This window comes from Orcinus orca, chromosome 1, assembly GCF_937001465.1.
Source record: "Orcinus orca chromosome 1, mOrcOrc1.1, whole genome shotgun sequence".
In the NCBI taxonomy this organism is placed as follows: Eukaryota; Metazoa; Chordata; class Mammalia; order Artiodactyla; family Delphinidae; genus Orcinus; species Orcinus orca.
Genome location: NC_064559.1, coordinates 206507006 through 206525117, shown reverse-complemented (window position 1 = coordinate 206525117; position 18112 = coordinate 206507006). Strand labels below are relative to the sequence as shown.

Genomic DNA, 18112 nt, shown 5'->3' with positions numbered 1-18112 from the left:
GCCCAAACAAGCAACAGGCGTCCCGGCCCCTTGCCAGCCCCTGAGGAGAGTCTGGTTTATGGGCAGCTAACGTGTCCCACCGTCTTGTCCTGACCAGTTAGGGAGAGTTGGGTGCAAAAACCACAGCCCTCTGCAGGGGACTTTGGCCACCTCCCCGCATGGGCCACAGCTTTCTCACCTCGTCCACGCTTCCCCCAGGCCCGCTTCAGCCACTGTCTGCTGCCCTCCTGGAGCTGAGGGGGCTCCCGTGGGGTCCCTGGGGTCCAGGCCCTTCCTCCCCGCCCCCTCCCTGGTCCACGAGCTCGTCTCCAGTCTGCCCTCACCGTCCATCTTCCACCCTGTGCTGGGGGAGCTGCAAACAGGTCTGAGCCCCTCTCCTCCCTCTTAGCACCTTCCATAGCTCCCCAAGGCCTAAGAAAGCCGGTCTAAGCTACTCACGCCCAACCTGGGCCCCGCCCATCTCCCTGAGGCCACCACCCTCTGCAGCTGCAGCCACCCAGCCCTCTTCAGCCAGACAGACTCTGCCTGAGCTCGTGCTCTTCCCGCGGGTGAAGTCCTTCTACCTCCTTCCTGCCCATCGACTAAGATCCCTCTAAACTCCACCTCCTCTGAGCAGCCCGCCCTGCTTGAGATCAGTGAGGCCTTTCCCCATGGACTCACTCGGTAAACATCATGTCATTTTACCGTTCGTGGTCACGAGGTAAGTGAGGCAGGTCTCATCATACCCCGCTCTATGTGTAGGTGAAGCACAGAGAGGTTCGGTGACTTTTTAAAGTCACACAGCCCCTTTGGGCCTCCTTAAGTCCCACGCTTTCTCTGGGACCCCGGACTCATCCTCCCCATATTTATATTGCTTTAGAAGACCTTTGGATTTTCTAGAAAACGTGGTGTTGCATGGCTGTCCTTGGCCTGGGCTGTTTTTGCCTAGAATCGTCAAATCTGCAAGAAAGATGAGCCATGGGAGTCTCCCTTCTCACTCTTGGCTTGCCGAACCCTGGGCACTCTTCCTAGAACTTTGTCAGTAAATGAAGAACCTTTCTCACGAGGGAAGGATTGTCATCAGCCTCTGTTTCCTAAGAGTCCACTCTGAGTCAGGCACTCTTCGGGACCAGTGGGCTGAGCAGAGCATCAGCCTGGCTCCAAAAAGCTGCCCTGACCTTCCGGTCTGTCCGCAGCAGGTGGCCGTGGGCACAACCCAGGATCCAAGCCAGGAGGCCCGTGACTCACCAAGAGCCACAGCCGCTTGATTTCCACATCTCAGAGAACCACTCTATTGACTTAAAACTCAAGCCGTGATGATGGTGATGAGAGGGACCGCCGCTCGCCCGTGGGGGCTAAGTACATCTCCTCCCTCTGCTGGGAAGGAGGACCTGGGCCCTGAGACGAGCACTAAGTGCTGGCCCAGCTCCCACAGGGTCATGCGCCTGCCCCACGAGTCTGACCCCCAACCTGCCTCTGAGCCCCCTGGGCCCTTCCCGTGGCCTTGGCTGCCCACCCTCCTGCCTGGCCGTGGCCTCCTGGGTCTTGCTCCCCGGAAGTCCGCCCCGAGGGAGCGCAGGGTTCCATCTGTGGACAGAGGACAGGGAGGGAGACCTTTGCTCTGTGGTCCCAGGATGAGACTAAAACAAAGACCACTGAAAACAAGACAAGGACCATGCCACGCATCTTGAATCCACACCTGATCTTCCCTTCCGTGAACTTGAAGGTCAACCCTGTTCCTTGAGGCTTCTCTGGAGGGGGCACGCTGGCCCCTGAGCCACGCTATGCATGGCACTGCGAACCCAGGGTGAAACCACAGCCATCATCGGGTTGATTTCTGGCTTCCGAGGCTGTGGACGAGCCCCAGACCATGGGCTGGGATACGGGGCCTGGGTGAGGTGTCCCCACACCCATTACACCAGGCCACAGGTTTCTAGGGAACGGAGCTGGCCTCCCTGGGATCTGCCAGAACAGACAGAAGCGCCCTGGTTTCTCCCTGCTCTCAGGTGTGTTTGTGTGCTGTGCCCTCTTCCTGGCTGTGAGGTCGAGGGCACTGAGAAGCCTCCTGCCGGAAGACTTGGAGGAGAGGAGCAGGTGTCCTGCGGTGGGGGCACACTCGGGGCACCCAGGGCAGCAGTAGCTCAGGGGGACTTTTCAGGGCTGGGGGATCCTGGGGCCACGATGCTTGGAACTCATCCGGGCTGAGGGTGCGTCGTGGGTCCCATCGAAGATTTACCGAGGGCCTGCTGTGTACAAGCTGGCACGGGGGCGAGAGCGTCTGTCCCTCACTGTAACATCCACGCCTGGGCTGTGCCCACCCCACCCCACCCCACCTGCAGCCCCCAGCCCCCTTCTCGGCCACCGCTCCCCGCTGCTCCAGCCATGACCTGTTCCAGTTGCCCTTTGCCCAGAACACCCCACCTTCATCTCCAACCCACCCCCCCGGGGCTCCCTGCCTCCAGGAAACATCAGTTATTTTGCAAAATACTCGTGGTACCCACACGCCTCTCCCCTGATCGTTTCAGCCGAGGGGTGGGCTCGGGGGTTGGGGGAACCCTGACTGTCCCCTGCAGCCTGAGCTGCAGATGTCGCGGGTGGCGGGGGAGTGGGGCGGGGGGGGGGGCGGGCGGGCTGGTGGACACAGAGGGATGGCGCCTGGGCTTTGGAGACACTGCCACCTGGTGGCCAAGACTGGGTATGTCAGTGAGGACCGAGTTTCACATCTGCTCTGGGGCAGGACCTGCAGCAGAGCCCGTGCAACGAATAAGGGGAGTGGAGGGGACCTGGGAGTGACAAGCAGTGGTCAGGTAGACAGAAGAAACTGGCCCTAAGACAGTCTGCCGGCCTCAGGGATTCTCCCTGGGCCAAAAGGGGCTACTAAGAAGTGCCTTTATTAAAGTGATTTTTTTTTCCCTTGGCTGCGGTGGGTCTTCGTTGCTGCGCGCGGGCTTTTCTCTAGTTGCGTCGAGCCGCGGGCTTTTCTCTAGTTGTGTCGAGCGGGGGCTACTTTTCGTTGCGGAGCACGGGGCTCTAGGTGCGCAGGCTTCAGCAGTTGCAGCACGCGGGCTCAGTAGTTGTGATGCGCGGGCTTAGTTGCTCTGCGGCATGTGTCCCCTGCATTGGCAGGCGGATTCTTAACCACTGCACCACCAGGGACGTGCCCTAAAGTGCTATTTTTAATCTCATTCGTGGCACTGGCTGTCCACACCCGAGGGGTTCACCGGAGGTCACGGTCGTAAAGCAGCTGTCCCCTCCTCACCCAAAACTCTTTGCCCAGGACTGGAGCCAGAGGGGCTGTGAGATCCTGGAGCGAGCATAGCTGGGGACTGGGGGTGGGGTGGGGTGCGGGACTAAGAAAATTGAAGGGGAGGGAGAGGTCACTCCAGGAGCCACAGCAGAGGGGCCAGATCCCCGGATGGGGCTAAAGGCACTTCTAGCTGCTCGTCCGCGCCTGTAACTCAGCAGCATACTTGGACAGTGCACCAAGGCAACTTCCTCTGCGGGGCCTGTTCATTCATCCAGCAAACATGAAAGGAGCACACGCATCCCCCCACGCTGAAACGTGGTCCAGGAAAGAGGTGCCCGGGTAGGGGTGCAGCGGGGTGCCCGTGGAAGCACAGAGCTGGGTCGGGGCGATGCAGGGGCAGCTTCTTCAGCCTGGAGGCCCCAAGAGACCAAGAAGAAACAATTACACACAGCGGGGAATCTCGCTGAAGCAGCTGAGAGGCCTGCGAGGACCCGGGGAAAGGACCCCTCAGATACTGAGCCCCCCGAGGGCCCACAACGCAGGACAGAGAACCCAGTGAGGGCAGGCGAGTCCCAGGGGAAAGGCCAGGCTGCTCTGTCCACAACAACGGTAACTGTAGCCCCACCAGGCCCAACCCCGAGCGCCAGGACTCCAGTGACGGCCCACTCGAGCCTGTAGCCGCAACGAGCCCAGCTGGACAGCCACATGCAGCGGCTGCCTACCCTGCAGGCTCATCTGGCTGACCCTCCCTGGGAGGGGACAGGGAGGCCGAGGGCCCCCATCCCTCAGTGTCCCCACAGGCCCCTGGGAAGGACCTGCTCGGAGCTCCAGTGCAGGACAGACCCACGCACTGGTCTTGGGGCCCCTTCGCTTGACCCCAGGTGTCTGGCTAACCGGTCCTGTTTTGGTTCCATAGCTCCGAGTTCAGGAACACGCCTGCCCCGACCGGGTTAGCCGGGAGAGGCTGAGGGTGGTATCGGGGGTCTGTGTTGGTGCCCTCCCACCTCCCTGGGTCTTGCCTGAGGTTGGCAAAGTGTTCGCGGCTCGGATGCAGGGTCCCCGTGTGTCCAGGCAGAAGCACGCGACCCTGGCCCTCCCTCAGCAGCTGTTTTGTGTCCACGGTTGCACAGCTGCGCATGCAGCCCTGGAATCTGATGTCTTCTCGGAAGGTCATTGCTGATCTCTCTGCTGTGTATCCTCGCCCTGCAGATAAGTGGCCTTGACTTACGCAGGTGCTGCCTAAGTGACGTGCCCCGTTCACCTGAACTCACCACGGACAAGGACCCACGTGGCAGCCGTGAACCCAGCCCTGCCAAGTGCCACTTTCTGCGTCCACGCAGCAGGGAACCGGAGGGGCTGAGCCACCGTGCCCAGGCCGAGGGTCCGCCCACCTACCTACTGAAAACTTCAGCTTCACAAAGGGCACAGTCTACATGAGAGACAGCCCTATACACTACTGATACCATGTATAACACAGATAACTAATAAGGACCTACTGTACAGCTCAGGGAACTCTATTCAGTGCTCTGTGGTGACCTAAATGGGAAGGAAATCCAACTAGGAGGGGAGATATGTATATGCACAGCAGATTCACTTTGCTGTACAGCAGAAACTAACACAACATCGTGAAGCAACTATATTCCAATAAAAATGAAAAAAAAGAAAAAAAGAGACCAGCAGAGGTGGCACCTGGATTCCACCCACTCACCCCACTGCCCCATCCCACCTTCTCATCCATGACCCATGACGACAGTCACATGTGCCTCCCATGGCGCCTGCAGGGCCCTCACTTTGTTCCCCCAACTACCCAAACTGCCCAGCAGGGCTCCTGCTGTTGGAGGGCACGGAAGTGTCTCTAGGGCCACTGATGGGTAGGCCACCTGCACCCTTCCGGTTGGCAAAGCTTTCTCATGCCCTAAATTAGGTGCTGCCCGACACGTGCCGTCCCCCAGGCCTTCACCACAAGGCGGACGGACCCTGGCTGGTTTGAGGCCGTTTACTAACAATGAGCACTCGGGGCTGCTCACGCTCCATCATCACGGCCAGACCCCAGATACAGAGGCGCGCATATCAATTTCCAAGGGCAGTCTTGAAGCTTCAGGAAATGTCACGAACCCAACCTGGTGACTGCTGCCCCCTCGTGGCCACACGCACACCCTGCAGGTGACCCGGTGCGCTGTCACTGGGTAAGATTCCCCCATGGGGCTTGGAGGCATCCTCAACCTGGAGGGCACCTCAGCTGCTGAAGGCGGGCTGGGGGTACCGGCAGGCCTCGGCGAGAGGCAGAGAGGGGACAGGCAGGAGGCGTGGCCAGGGGCAGGAGGCCACTGTCCTGGCTGGTGGCTCAGACCTCTCCTCAGCAGAGAAGGAGCCACGGGCCCACGCGCCTTGGAGGATGTCCACAAATTAGAGGTGCGGGTCAAACGGCACGGGGAGGAGTGAGGAGGGGGCGTTCTGGTCCCAACGCCATCACTCCGGTTGATGAATGCCCATTCATCAATGCCCACGGATGGGCACTGAATGCCCACTGCCTGGGGAGCCACTGCACGTCCTGACTGTCCCGAGTCAGCAGGCTGAAGCCTCCCCGCGAGGGCGGTGTACCCGCCAGAGAGGCCCTTCCCCCCAGACGGTGCAGACGGGGCTCTCTGGAAGCTGTTTTGGAGGGTAAGCAGTGTGCTGGCAACGCAGAGAACCAAACCATCCCCCTGCCCCTCCGCACCCGGGGAGACCCAGGTCAGAACAACGGCCAATACGCCTCCCCCGCCCACCGCAGGGATGAGATGCAGTCCACGCAGCCGCTGTAGTGTAGCTTGTTTTTATTTATGTCCACAAATATTTCAAAAAAATTACAAAATACTCAAATGGAGAGAACACAGAAGTCACAATTTCTGGGTGTCTACTCTGTTTACACTGTGTTATCTCATGGCAAACTACTCATATATACATTTAGCTTCAAGATATATATAAACGTAGCAAATCAGAATGTACACTCCGCTCTGCTGCTGCAGCAGCGAAGTGAAGCTCAACCCGACGACAGTGAACAAGATACACATAAAACACGGAAAAGCAAAACAACTCCAAACAAAGGGAGGAAACCCAAAAGGAGACCAAGGGGTCGGGCTTCAAAGACACCGTGAAGGTCTGGGGCCTCCGACACACGCTGCAGTTGACCAGGTGAGGATTTCGGGTTGTGGGTTTTTAAATGGAAGAATCTCAGTGCTTCACCTGGGGACGTGGGGAGAAAACCAAAACCTAAGGAGGAAACGCCTTCAGACAGTTTTCAAGTACAGACTTCCAAGTACTTCAACTCTCTGTCTTCTTTGGAAATGGACGAGAGAGAGAGAGAGAGAGAGAGAGGGAGAGAGAGAGAGAGAGAGGAGAGAGAGGAGAGAAAGGAGGATAACTGGGCGGGAGGCGTTGCGTTCCACCCAAAGGGAGAAAAGCAGGCGGGGGCTTCCGTGCGGGAGCCGGGGCAGCAGGAGCGCCCGAGTCCAGCAGGAAGGGGCCCGGCTCAGAGGCGTAGAGGCCGCAGAGCGGAGCCGCCCTGGTGGCACGTCACTAGCCCCGGGGACACAAACGCCCCTGGCCAACGCGGCCAGTCAAGCGATGACAGTGTTCATCTGAGCTTGCCTCCCCTCAAGGAGCTAAAGTTAAGGCAGAAATGGAATGAGAGAAAACGAAAGAAAAAACCTACGAACATTTTCAACAGACAAAACCATCCTCTATCTGTCCCAACGGAAACCGAACGTGGCTTTAGTGGACACTGGAAATGCCCTTGAGGCAAGTGTGAATCCGGAACCTGAATCTGAGCTATCGCCTGCTGGTTTCTGGGTCAAAGCGCCAGCCTCTCGACCCGCCCCCTCTGTGGCTCCGGTCCTGGACGCGCTCCACGTCCACTGACCCCCAGGCGGGAACTCCGCGCACCACGGCAGAAAGAGCCCCCGAGAGGCTGAGAGAAGAGGAACAGAAAAGGTCACGTCCTGGCAGAAAGCGTGATCAACAGGTGCAGAATGTCCTTCCAACTTCCCCACCCTCTGCTCTGGAGAAAGTGCAGCACGTGGGCAACTCAGAAAGCCGAGGCGGGCTCTATGGGCCACCTGCCCCCAGGTGGAGCTGCCTCTCACTCCACGTCCACGGCTGTGACCCCCGTCCTGCTTCCGGGAGGAAGAGCGGGACGCCAAGTGTCTCTCTGTCCGACGTGGGTCCCTGTTCCTGGGGTAACACACAGGCCGCCACTCGCAGCCGGACCAACTCCGGGATCTCCCTCACTCCAAAGCAGCCTCGGGCCGTGACAAGGATGGCCTGGCCTCACCACAAGAAGATCCAGACGACGACACGCACGACAAAGCAGATTTCTAACAGATCCCTTTGGCAAGCATATGTGCTGAGTGACTCGCAGGGAATCGTTTTCTTGGATTTTCTAGAATGTTTGTTTATGAAATTGTCCAAGTTAATATTAAAAAAGGCAGTTCATTCAGAACAATCAAATGCGTGTGCAGAGAAATCTATAAGGAAATCTACAATCTGACACACAGAAACATGTGCTTTCGATCCCTCAGAGACAGCATGGGGGACATTTAACTCCTGCGCTCCTGGTGCAAGATGAGAGGTTCAAGCTAACAGATGTCTGCACCGCTGGCAAAGCACAGGCTGGGAACAGACAGAAGTGAAAACCAAAGCAGCACAACAAAGAAACGGTTTGTAACACTGTCCCTGCAAACCCCTGGCTGCTCCCTGCTGCGCCCAAACCTAGTCCCAAGCTTTTGCCCGTTTGTAACTAGTAACGCCCATCTGTTCCCTTTAATTAAAGGGATAATTATATATAACTTTTTATTAAAAAATCAACTCTGTATTCTGTCAACAGCTGGTAGGAATTCACAATTAGTGACATGGCTGGAAAAAATAGATCAGAATAGTAGTTTATGGAAGAAAAAAAAGGCTGTTCTAAAATTATTTATTTACAGACGTAAAAAGCCATGCGCAGAACTTCCTCAAATTATGAAGATTTCCTACAATGTATTAAAATAAAAGATTTTTTAAAAATTACAGCTCTTGGATTCCAAACTCATACGCTGCCTATCTGCAAACCTTGTGGGTTTTGGAACACACGCAACTGAGTGTGTCTGCACGCACAGTGAAGGGTGTGAACTGGTTCTAGCACCTACTGAAGAAATCAAGGAAGGAAAAGAAAACTAAAGCCAAACCCCAAGATTGCAGGGGAGTTTTCTGAATGTTCAGCCCAGTCCAGGCCTCACTAGGTTTCTGGGGGACTGTCATGCAGGGAGACCCAAGCCAGTCTCAAGGAATCCTCTCTACAAACGAACACTAGTATGCTGAGACGTTTTTAGTTGTGGGGTTTTTAAATATATAAAGAAATCTTTAGAAGATATTCTTTTTGCTTTTGCAGCTCCTATTGTATGTAAAAAGTCCTGTTTCTCCCCCAAGAATTGGGGTTTCCACAGCCAGCGTTAACAAATAAATAACTTATAACTGCTTGTCACCTTCCTTCTTCAGTCGACTGGAAAGAGGGGGTGGAAAAAAGAAAAAAAAAAAAAAGAAGTAGTAATCAGCATCAAGCCTGGGTAGGCCTGCAGCTGGAGGGCCCAGATGCCCGGGGCAGCCTCCACACTGCTGACCCCCGCCCTGTCTCCCCTCCTCAAGACAGCTCCACAGGAGGCCCAAGAGGCAGAGGGGTGGGGGTGAGCCAAGGGGGAGGGGGAGGGGGAGTGTGGGTGCAGCCAGGAGGGGCAGGAGGGGGTGGGGGACCCACAGGTCGGGGAGGTGGGAGCCTGGCCTCCCTCCCAGCCCCTCCTCACCTGTAATAATCTTCCTGACTCGGGAGGTGGCCACCATGCATGTGCGGGTGTCCGTGCAGCCACTGCTGCTCCATGGCCAGTCTCTGCAGCTCCGCCGACTGGGCGTGCATGGCCTGCAGCTGGTGGGCCGCCGACATGGGGGGTGGGATGGCCCCAGGCAGGTCTCGGGGGTAGGGGGTGCCTGCCAAACACAGAACAGCCTCTGAGACAGGAAGGCCAGGATGAGGCCGGCAAGGAGCTCGGATCAGGAGGGAGCTTCCCAAGGGGACGGGCAAGAAGCCACCTCACCGGCAGGGAGCACCGGAGCAGAGCCCCCGCCCGCCTGCAAGAGAGAAGTGCGGCTCCCGGACCCCCTGCCCCTGGGCCCCATCCTCCTCAGCCTACTAACTGGTCCTCACAGAGGCCTGCCCTCAGCCCTCCTTTGAATTTGGCACTCCGCTATCTCTTCCCTGCCCACCATCGTCCCGGCTCCTGATACACGTTTATACCCCTGACCCCCAGCTCCCTGGGAACAGGGGTCTGCCTGCCTTGTTCCCAAGTAGCCTCCCAACACTCAGGAGATATGTGCTGAATACATGAACGAACGGGGATGTCGCGGCAGACCACCACCCCAGCTCTGCCCTGGACCCCATCCCACCCCTTCCCCAGGCGCGCTCTTACCAAAAACTGGATGGCGAAGCATCTCGTGCTCATGGGGGGGCTGTCCAAGCAGAGGGCTGGGGAGGGTGCCAGGGGGATAGGGAAAGCGAGCCAGGTGCGGGCCAGCAGTCAGGGGGTCAACCAGCGGGTGAACTGGGCCTGCTGAACCTAGGAAAAGGGGCAGAAGTGCACATGCAGGCGGTGCAGGGCTCTGGGGGGCCTCTCGCCATTTGCCCTCGTTGGCAGCAACTCCCAGGGACCTGCTCCTCTCCACGGCTGGCTTCTGGTCACCAGGGCCACCAGCAACCCCGACCCAAAGTAGCTGTCACCCTCCGTGGCCTCCCCGCCCCTACAGCGGAGCTCTGGAGAGCCGCAAAGTGAAGAGCTGGCCACGGCTTTCCTTTCCTCTTCCTCTCCCTCCCCCTCCCCCTCAGCGCGCCCACAGGCAGAGCCTCCCCAACCTCGCTTTGTCCAGGACCCTGGATCAGCAGAGCCCACCTGGCCGACTGCCCAAGGCCCTCCCGTGGCCTTCAGGTCCACAGGAACCCCAGGGCCGTTCCAGCCCTGCCCCAGCCAGCATCCCTCCTCCCAGCTCAGCTGGACTGGCACCCTCCCCAGGGCTGCCTCCCGGGCCCTTCACCCACAGGACCCAGAGGCGGCCAGCAGAGCAGGCGCTGCTGGACGGGGGCTCACTAAGCCCCGCTCTCCGCAGACCTCTCAGCCGCGCCCCCCGGCAACGTCCTCTGCCCTTGGCCCCCTGGAGTCCCCACCTTGGTGGAGAGGGTCCTGCTGGTGGAGGTGGAGGTGCGAGTGGATGTGGGAGTGCTGGTGGTGGTGCGGGGTCACGTTGAACATCTGCAGCCGCGCCAGGGGGTCGCTGGTCAGTGAGGCCATGCGCTCGGCGTGAATGCGCTCGGCCGCCAGTCTGTCCGGGTAGCTCATTTCGGGCCGCAGCTGGGGGCCTGCCAGGGCCAGTCTCTCCCTCTCCAAGGGGTTCAGGCCAGGGTGGAAAGACGCGAAAGGGTGGGGGCCGGCGGCGGGGGGGATGGTGAGGGCGCCGTGCCGGGCGAAGTGCTCCATGGGGTTGGCGGCCGGGTGCAGGGGGTCCAGCTCTGGGGGCTTCACCTCGAAACCCGGCTTCATCCGCTCCCGCAGCTCGCGCTCCCGGATCTCACGCTCCCGGATCTCGCGCTCCCGGAGCTCCCGCTCGCGGATGGTGGGGTCGACGTTGTAGAGGCCGGGCATGTGGTAGGCCAGCAGCGGGTCGGTGGGGTTGAGGGGCACGTAGAACGGGTGGTTACGGTTGGTGGGCGACATGACGTGGGGCCGGGCGTACTCGCTCAGAGTCCGGAGGGCCGGTGTGTCGGGCCCGATATACGGAGGAACGGCCGCGATGGTGGTGGGCGGGGGCTCGAAGGAGGGCCGCATGTGGCCGGGACCACCGAGCTGGGGGTCGCCGAGGCGGCCTTCATGTGCAGAGCTGGAAGCCTTCTGCTAAAGGAAAAGAGGCCGTGAGGGCTGGGCGTGTCCGGCCGCCGGCCCAGCCAACTGTGTCCCCCCGTGCCCCAGACCCAGACCCGGACCCGGCCCAGCCGAGGTCCGGGCCCTGCAGTGGCGGGGCACCCGGGGCCCGGATGGGTCCGCATATCTGGGACACAGAGGTAATGCGGGTGGCTGCCGAGAGGACGCCAGGCGGTGGCGGCCCACCCCCAAGGCGAGCGTGGGGACCAGCCCTCGGGAGCCCCCCGAGCAGAGCAGGCTGCCCGCCCGACTCACGGCCGCCCGCTCCGCCTCGCGCTCCCGCTCGCGCTCCCGCTCGCGCTCCTTCTCTTTCTCCTTCTCCCGCTCCCGCTCCTCTCGCGCCTTCTGCTCAGCCTCCCGTTTGGCCTTCTCGATGGCCTCCTCCCTCTTCTTGGCCAGCTTGGACCCCGCCAGAGGCATGAAATACAGGTCTGTCCGCGCACATGAGTTGTAACCCCGGTCCAGGTGTTTGTAGAACCTGAAAAAGGCCCGGGTCTCGCTGGGGTCCCTGCCGAGGCCCCAGGTGCCCAGCTGTCCCTGCCCCGGACGTGCCCGGTTCCCGGGGACCAATACCTGGCAGACTGGCTGGCGTGGCTGGGGGTGTCCACCACAGTGGGCTCAGGGGACGGGCTCCGAGGCGGGGGAGGGGGGCTCTCGGGCTCCTCAGCTTCGTCCAGGGCCTCTTCCTTGACCTGGACGGTGGGGAGCGGGCAGGCTGCCCCCCCAGCTACGCTGCCTCCCGCAGCGACAGGGGCAGAGCAGGGCGGCTGGGCCGAGGGGCCAGGACCCGCTGGGGGGGTGGAGGTGGAGGGGCAAGTCGGAGGGGTGATGGGAGGAGGGGCCGCGGGGGCAAAGGGGTGCTGGGCGAACGGGGGCTGGGGGGGCACCTGGTGGAGGCCCGCGGGGGGGTGGGAGGCAGGGGCCAGGCTCTGGCTCTGGGTCAGCACAGGGGGCTGGGCGGGGGAGGAGGGCAGAGGCTGGCTCTGGGGCATGAGCTGTAGGGGAGGGGGGTGGGCCGAGGGCGGGTGGTGCGTGGACAGGGAGCTCAGGGGCTTCAGGGCCGGAGGGGGCGGGAGGTTGGCGTTCATGGAGAAGGGCGAGGGCCCCGAGAGGTGAGGCGGGTGCTTGTGGGCCTGGGGCGCCGGCAGCTGGGGGATGGGTGTGGTGGGCGGGGGCTTGATGTGGGGCATGGCCAAGGGCGCAGGTGGCAGGGGCTGCTCCCGAGGGGGCTGCGGGGGCTGCAACGCCGACTGAGAGGCGGGCGGCTGCAGGGAGGCGTGAGGGTGGGCCACCGCCTGGGAGGCCTGCGGAGGGAGGCCGAAGGGCTGCGGGGGGCCTGGGTGCTGCAGCAGCGGCCCGGCCTGGAGGCCGTGAGGGCCGGGCGGGCCCTGACCGTGCAGGGGGGGCTGGGGGTGGGGCGGGCCCGGGGTGGCGCCGGCCGGCCCGGTCAGCGGCTGCAGTGGGGGGTGCGGTGAGGGCAGCCGCTGTGGGTGCAGGGCAGGTGCCTGCTGGACATGGGCGTGGGGAGCGGGAGCTGAGGGCGCCTGTGGCTGGGTGGGGGGCTGGGAGGTCGGCGGGGAGCCCTGTGACGGGGCGGTGGTGGCGGGCGTGGGCCCTGGCGTGGGCGGCTGGGCGGTCCCCGGCACGGCCGACGAGGGAGCTGGAGCGGCCCCACTGGGAGCCTGTAAGGCCGGGGGCTGGGCCTGCAGCATCTGCTGCTGGGCCGAGGAGTCGGAGTCGCTTTCGTTGTCCTGGGGGCTGGGGATGCTGGGGGACGTGCTACGATTGTCCTGGTCGATGTCTTTGGGGTCACTGCTGCCCTCATCGTTGACGCTGCGGCTATCTGAGCTCTCTCCCTCGCCTTCGGACGGCGAGTTGGGCCGGCTGATCTCCTAGGGCCAGAGAGGGGAGGGCGGACGCTCTAGGGGGAGCTGGGGCGCCCTCTGCCCTGCCGCACAGTGAGGTTTGGCAGATGAGGCAGCACGCGTGGCTCCGGGGACCACGGTCCTGCCCTGACCCGGCCAGTCTCGGGGGCCGCTCTCTAGGCCCCTCCCTGGGAGACGGGACATGACCTCTGCCCAGGGAGGATCTGGGCTGGGGCTTCTCAAGGGACAATAGCTTCCATTAGCGGTGACGAGCGCGGCTCAGCCACAGATCTCACCTGGGTCTTCGTCTTCTTGGAGCTGGTCCTGTCGGCCTCATCCGTATCAGAGGCCACCTTCTCCCGCTGGCGCTTGGTGCTCTTGAGAGGGGACGAGGCTTCCTCCTTCACCTTCTGAGGCGGGAAAGCCCACAGGGAGACTCAGGCTGATGCAGCCTCGGGGGGTGCGGGTGACAGCTGCTTGCTGACGCCTGGCCCCCCGCACGCCACGCTCCATCCCCGAAAACAATAAAGCTCTGGAAGGGGCCAGTGTCTGGGGATGGGAAACTCAAGGCAGAGGTGGCCCCCAGAGGTCCGTGCTGGGAACCGCGTGGACCCCCATTCTCCAGGCCCCAGGCCAAGGCACTGCTGGTGCCCAGGAGGCTCCACGAATGACTGAGGGACACGGGGAAGCTGAGCACCGACTCCAGCAGCCCGGGTTTCAAGGGGAGGGTGGGTCCCAGCACCTCACCTTGGCCGACTTCTTCACCGTCTCTGCTTTACTGTCATTGCTGGAGGTGCTGGCAGCGCTGGGGGAGTTCCGGCCGCTGGAGCGGATGTCTTCATTGATGGGCGAGGCGCGACCATCAGGGCTGGCTGGCTGCTTCTTCCGACCACTGCGCAGTGTAGACATCTGCCCACCCCAAGCGGAGGCTGGTGAGACTGGGCCCCAGTTCCCACACTGGCCACCTGAGCCCCGGTCCCAGGCAGGAGCCTCCAGAGCAGGTCCACCAAGAGCCTCACGGCAAATCCCAGACCCTGGCCAACCACGGGGACCCCTGGCTGCACAGGGGTCACCATGGAGTGAAGAAAGGAGGGGGTGAACGGGCGGGTTTACATGGAAAAGAGGGCGATTCTCAGCTTACACCGGAAGCGCTCGTCTCCAGGGACTGTCCTGAATGAGGCGAGCCTGCCTGAGGGCAGAAGTCGGGAGGGCAGCCCTACTCCGCGAGCTACCCCGAGGGACAGTTACACCTGAAGTCAGTTTTAAGTCACCTCACCCTTTCTGTTTGCTCCATGTTAACTGCCCGCTCCTCCCACCAGATCCAAACACACACACTTGCTGATTTCACCTGACAGGATGGAAGTGACCCAAAGAGATGAGCTGTCAAATAATGCGCTCAGCTCCTAAAACCACCAGGCCTTCAGCAGGTTTCTGCAAAGCCATGGGGGCTCGGAAGAGACAGGGGTACAGCAGGTCACACTGGTCTACCAGCTCCCCAAGGAAGATGCAAGGGAGGGAGAGAACAGAGAGCTCTTCCCAGCCCCACAGGCAAAAAGCTAATTAATGCCTTCGGGCAAATCATTTCACCTTCGGGGGGGCGGGGGGGGTCTGCTTCTCTACCCAAAATGAAACACACCTACCATCCTCCTCCTGATGGGCGCAAGCCCCCAGCAGGAACCTGGAGAAGCAGTCTGGCTGCCTGGCCACGGGGACTCACCGAGCCACGACTCCGTCGTGTCCTCATGCTATGTTTCCCACTGGGCCCATCGTCTTCCTCTTTCACAGGTTTGAACATAAATGGTGGGGGGTCCACGGGCTTCTCAATGGGGGGGAGCTCGCCGTATTTCTTGAAGTGAATGCGGCAGTCTGTACAGAGCAGGATGTTCTCCCGGCCCCCGTGGTGCCAGTCTTTGGAGGCTGTGCAAGGGAAGAGGGGCGGGGGTGCCAACCTCGACAACCAGCGCCCCTGGGGACAGGCATCGGAGCAGGGAGGCCCTTCCGTGGGCTCAGCTGACCCCGGCGTCACGAGAACCATGTAGCGCTGAGCTTGGACAAACACCTGTCACCCAGACCACAGAGGTACTAGTGTCGCCCTGCTCTCCCCTGGAAGGGAGAGGACTTCAGGCCTGCCCACCACCCGCACCTCATCTCAGGAGACCCAGGAAGAGCTGGCAGCAGGCTCCCAGGGAACACAGGCCCCGACCCTGAACAAGCCTGTCCTACCCACTGGTCGGCACTCCATCCTGAACGCTAACAGGAGAGTCAAGTAAAACAAAGATCTTCAACTTTCTAAGTAACCCTGAAGACAATGCAAATGTCAAGTCAATGACCGCCCAGACAGGCCTCCAATTCGACTCCCCGAACGTGCAGAGCCGGAAGGGGCCGAGCCCGGCCGTTCCAGCGCAGGGCGCCCTGCCCACCAAGCCGCACTTACTGGTGCTGAAGCAGTGGCGGCAGGCGTAGCCCTTCAGCTCCTGCTCGCTGTCCTCACTGTCGAAGTCATCCTCACTGGCTGAACTCAGGTCCACTGGGCACGATGGGCACGCAAGGGGGTGGCGGGAGACACCGTCAGCTGGGCCACGACTGGGACCACCTGTCACCTCTGGCCTGCCCCAGGCTCTGAGCCAACAGTCAGGGTGGCCCAGCAGGCCACAAAGGACCACTCTGAACGAAGAACTCGTGTATGAGGGGTGGTACCCAAGGGTCTGCCCTGCCACTCCGCGGGGGGGCTGCTGTCACGCCTCAATCCCGGGGTGGCTGGCACCGATGCCCACAGCTGGTGGACGTGAACAGGGCCAAGTGCACCTGCGACGCCCTCCCTGGCACCCTGAGGAATTCCCTCTCCAGCAAGCCCTAGCCCCTCCGGCCCTACTGGATTACTTCTTGTTTGCATGAGCAACATAAGCGACCCTCAGGCTGAGTGCCCTGGGCCAGGGCAGAACCACAAGGCACTACTCTAGTTTTCAGAGGTTAAGAAGGTGTGGGCTTCACCGTCATATCAGATTGCAAGTCACAGGGGACCAAGAGGAGGATCCCAATAAAGTAGCAGGAAGGAGAAGAAAACATTCATCTGACCGCACGGCAGCCACAACACAAGTGCGGTACACCCTCGGCTACGGGGAAACGTCCTCTGGGTCACCAGTAGCGCCTCAGGCCAAGGCCAAGACTTATATTTTTGTAAAAGATGATGTTGAGTTTAAGGAAAATCTAAATGTACGAATAGTTTGCAAAACTCTCCCTACCAAATCCCCCGAGTCAGTGAGACACTCAGGTCAGGCTTTGTACTCCCCCCACCACACACACACACACACACACACACACACACACACACACACACACACACACACACACACACACACACACACACACACACACACACACACACACACACACACACACACACACACACACACACACGAGCTGTGCCAGGGATGCCCACGAAAGCAGGCCCACCCACAGCTGGGACACGGGCCTGCGTGTGCACAGCCCCCACTTACAGAATTCACTGGACGGGGGTCTGGAGGGCGTGTTGACGGGCGTGGATGCAGTGCGGGTCTTAATCCTCCTGAACACGGCCTGCCTGCGGTGCCTGCGGTGCGCCCGGGAGCTGGCTGCTTCCGGGGTTTTCTTCCAGTAGTAATAGAAGGTGATCAGCTCTCCCTGCATGAAAGAAGGGACGGCTGTGAGGGAAGCACCCTCGCCCCAGCACTGCCTCTTGCGCCGTGAGCAGAGGCTGGCTTTACGACAGCTGTCCGGAGGCCTGCACTCCCTCGAGACACACCTGCAGAGCTGCCAGGCCACTGGGGCAGCCCCTTGGAGCGTTAACTTCTAGACATCAGGAACATTCACTTGCTCAACAGGTATCTGCTGGGTGCCTACTATGTGCAGATGCCGCCACTGCTCTAAGCACTGGAGGTGCATCAATAAATCACTGGCAGAAAGGAAGACCCCTCTCCTCCAGCGGGTGTGTGTGTGTGGGGTGTGTGTGTGTGTGTGTGTGTGTGTGTGTGGGGGGGGGTGTGTGTGTGTGGGGGGGGTGTGTGTGGGGTGTGTGTGTGTGTGTGTGTGTGTACACGGGTGCACACACAGAGGATGATCTCTCCACAGCGTTTCAGTGAATCCACAAAGGGGCGACACAGAAATACCGGGCCAGTCAGACCATTCCAGAAACCAAAGCAAACAACTGAGGTGGCAGGAACTGGGGCCAGGAGGAAGGTCAGGAAGAACAGACCCCAAACCCAGGCAAACTGCTCTACAGCCGAATGCCCACCCCGGACAAGCCAGCACTGGGTGCTGAAGGCGAGACCGGGGCCTGGCGAAAAAGATTAAGAGTGGACACAGCACACTGTGGCGCTGGGTGGAGATGAAAGGCCACATGTCACGAGGTCAGTGTTTCAGGCCAAAGGAGCTCCTCATTTCATGCACGGCCCAAAAGAAAGGGAGGCAAGACATCTTTCTAAAAAACACAGCAAGTGGACATGAGTCCAAGTACAACTTGAAAAAAAAAAAAAAAACAAGAGCGTTTTTGGCACTCCCAGCCCCAAGGGGCTCATCGGGCACACCGTATGTGTACACACACGGGTGGGGGTGGGGGACGGTCGTATGGTGTGTTCCACTAACACTGGCTGACAAAAGACCGTTTTCTTAAAACAAACACCCCAAGATAAAGTGCCTCTACTTGGAATGTTTAAAAAACAGTTAAAACAGACTTCCCTGGTGGTACAGTGGTTAAGAATCTGCCTGCCAATGCAGGGGACACGGGTTCCAGCCCTGGTCCGGGAATATCCCACGTGCTGCAGACCAACTAAGCCTGTGCGCCACAACTACTGAGCCTGCGCTCTAGAGCCCGCGAGCCACAACTACTGAAACCTAAGTACCACAACTACTGAAGCCTGTGCGCCTAGAGTCCGTGCTCCCAACAAGAGAAGCCACCGCAATGAGAAGCCCGTGCACTGCAATGAAGAGTAGCCCCCGCTCACCACAACTAGAGAAAGTCTGCATGCAGCAGTGAAGACCCAACGCAGCCAAAGATAAATAAATTAAAT

The 18112-nt window shown here is 60.5% G+C and overlaps 1 protein-coding gene across 8 annotated transcripts in view; it reads right to left on the bottom strand.

Moving 5' to 3' along the window:
• Window positions 1-6025: 6025 nt before the first annotated feature.
• Window positions 6026-18112, bottom strand: part of RERE (arginine-glutamic acid dipeptide repeats) — a 429014-nt gene continuing 416927 nt past the window's right edge. For 7 of the 8 annotated variants that reach the window (XM_049707765.1, XM_049707760.1, XM_033432850.2 and 4 more), the window contains 11 exons: window positions 16565-16727; window positions 15502-15594; window positions 14785-14984; window positions 13815-13976; window positions 13364-13477; window positions 11776-13094; window positions 11458-11680; window positions 10452-11175; window positions 9703-9849; window positions 9043-9223; window positions 6026-8744 (listed from right to left, as the gene is read on the bottom strand). In XM_049707765.1, coding sequence (XP_049563722.1) covers window positions 8711-8744; window positions 9043-9223; window positions 9703-9849; window positions 10452-11175; window positions 11458-11680; window positions 11776-13094; window positions 13364-13477; window positions 13815-13976; window positions 14785-14984; window positions 15502-15594; window positions 16565-16727 — 3360 coding nt within the window. In that variant the 3' untranslated portion in view covers window positions 6026-8710. The remainder of the gene's footprint in view (window positions 8745-9042; window positions 9224-9702; window positions 9850-10451; window positions 11176-11457; window positions 11681-11775; window positions 13095-13363; window positions 13478-13814; window positions 13977-14784; window positions 14985-15501; window positions 15595-16564; window positions 16728-18112) is intronic. The other variant, XM_004272354.4, reaches the window with a different exon arrangement.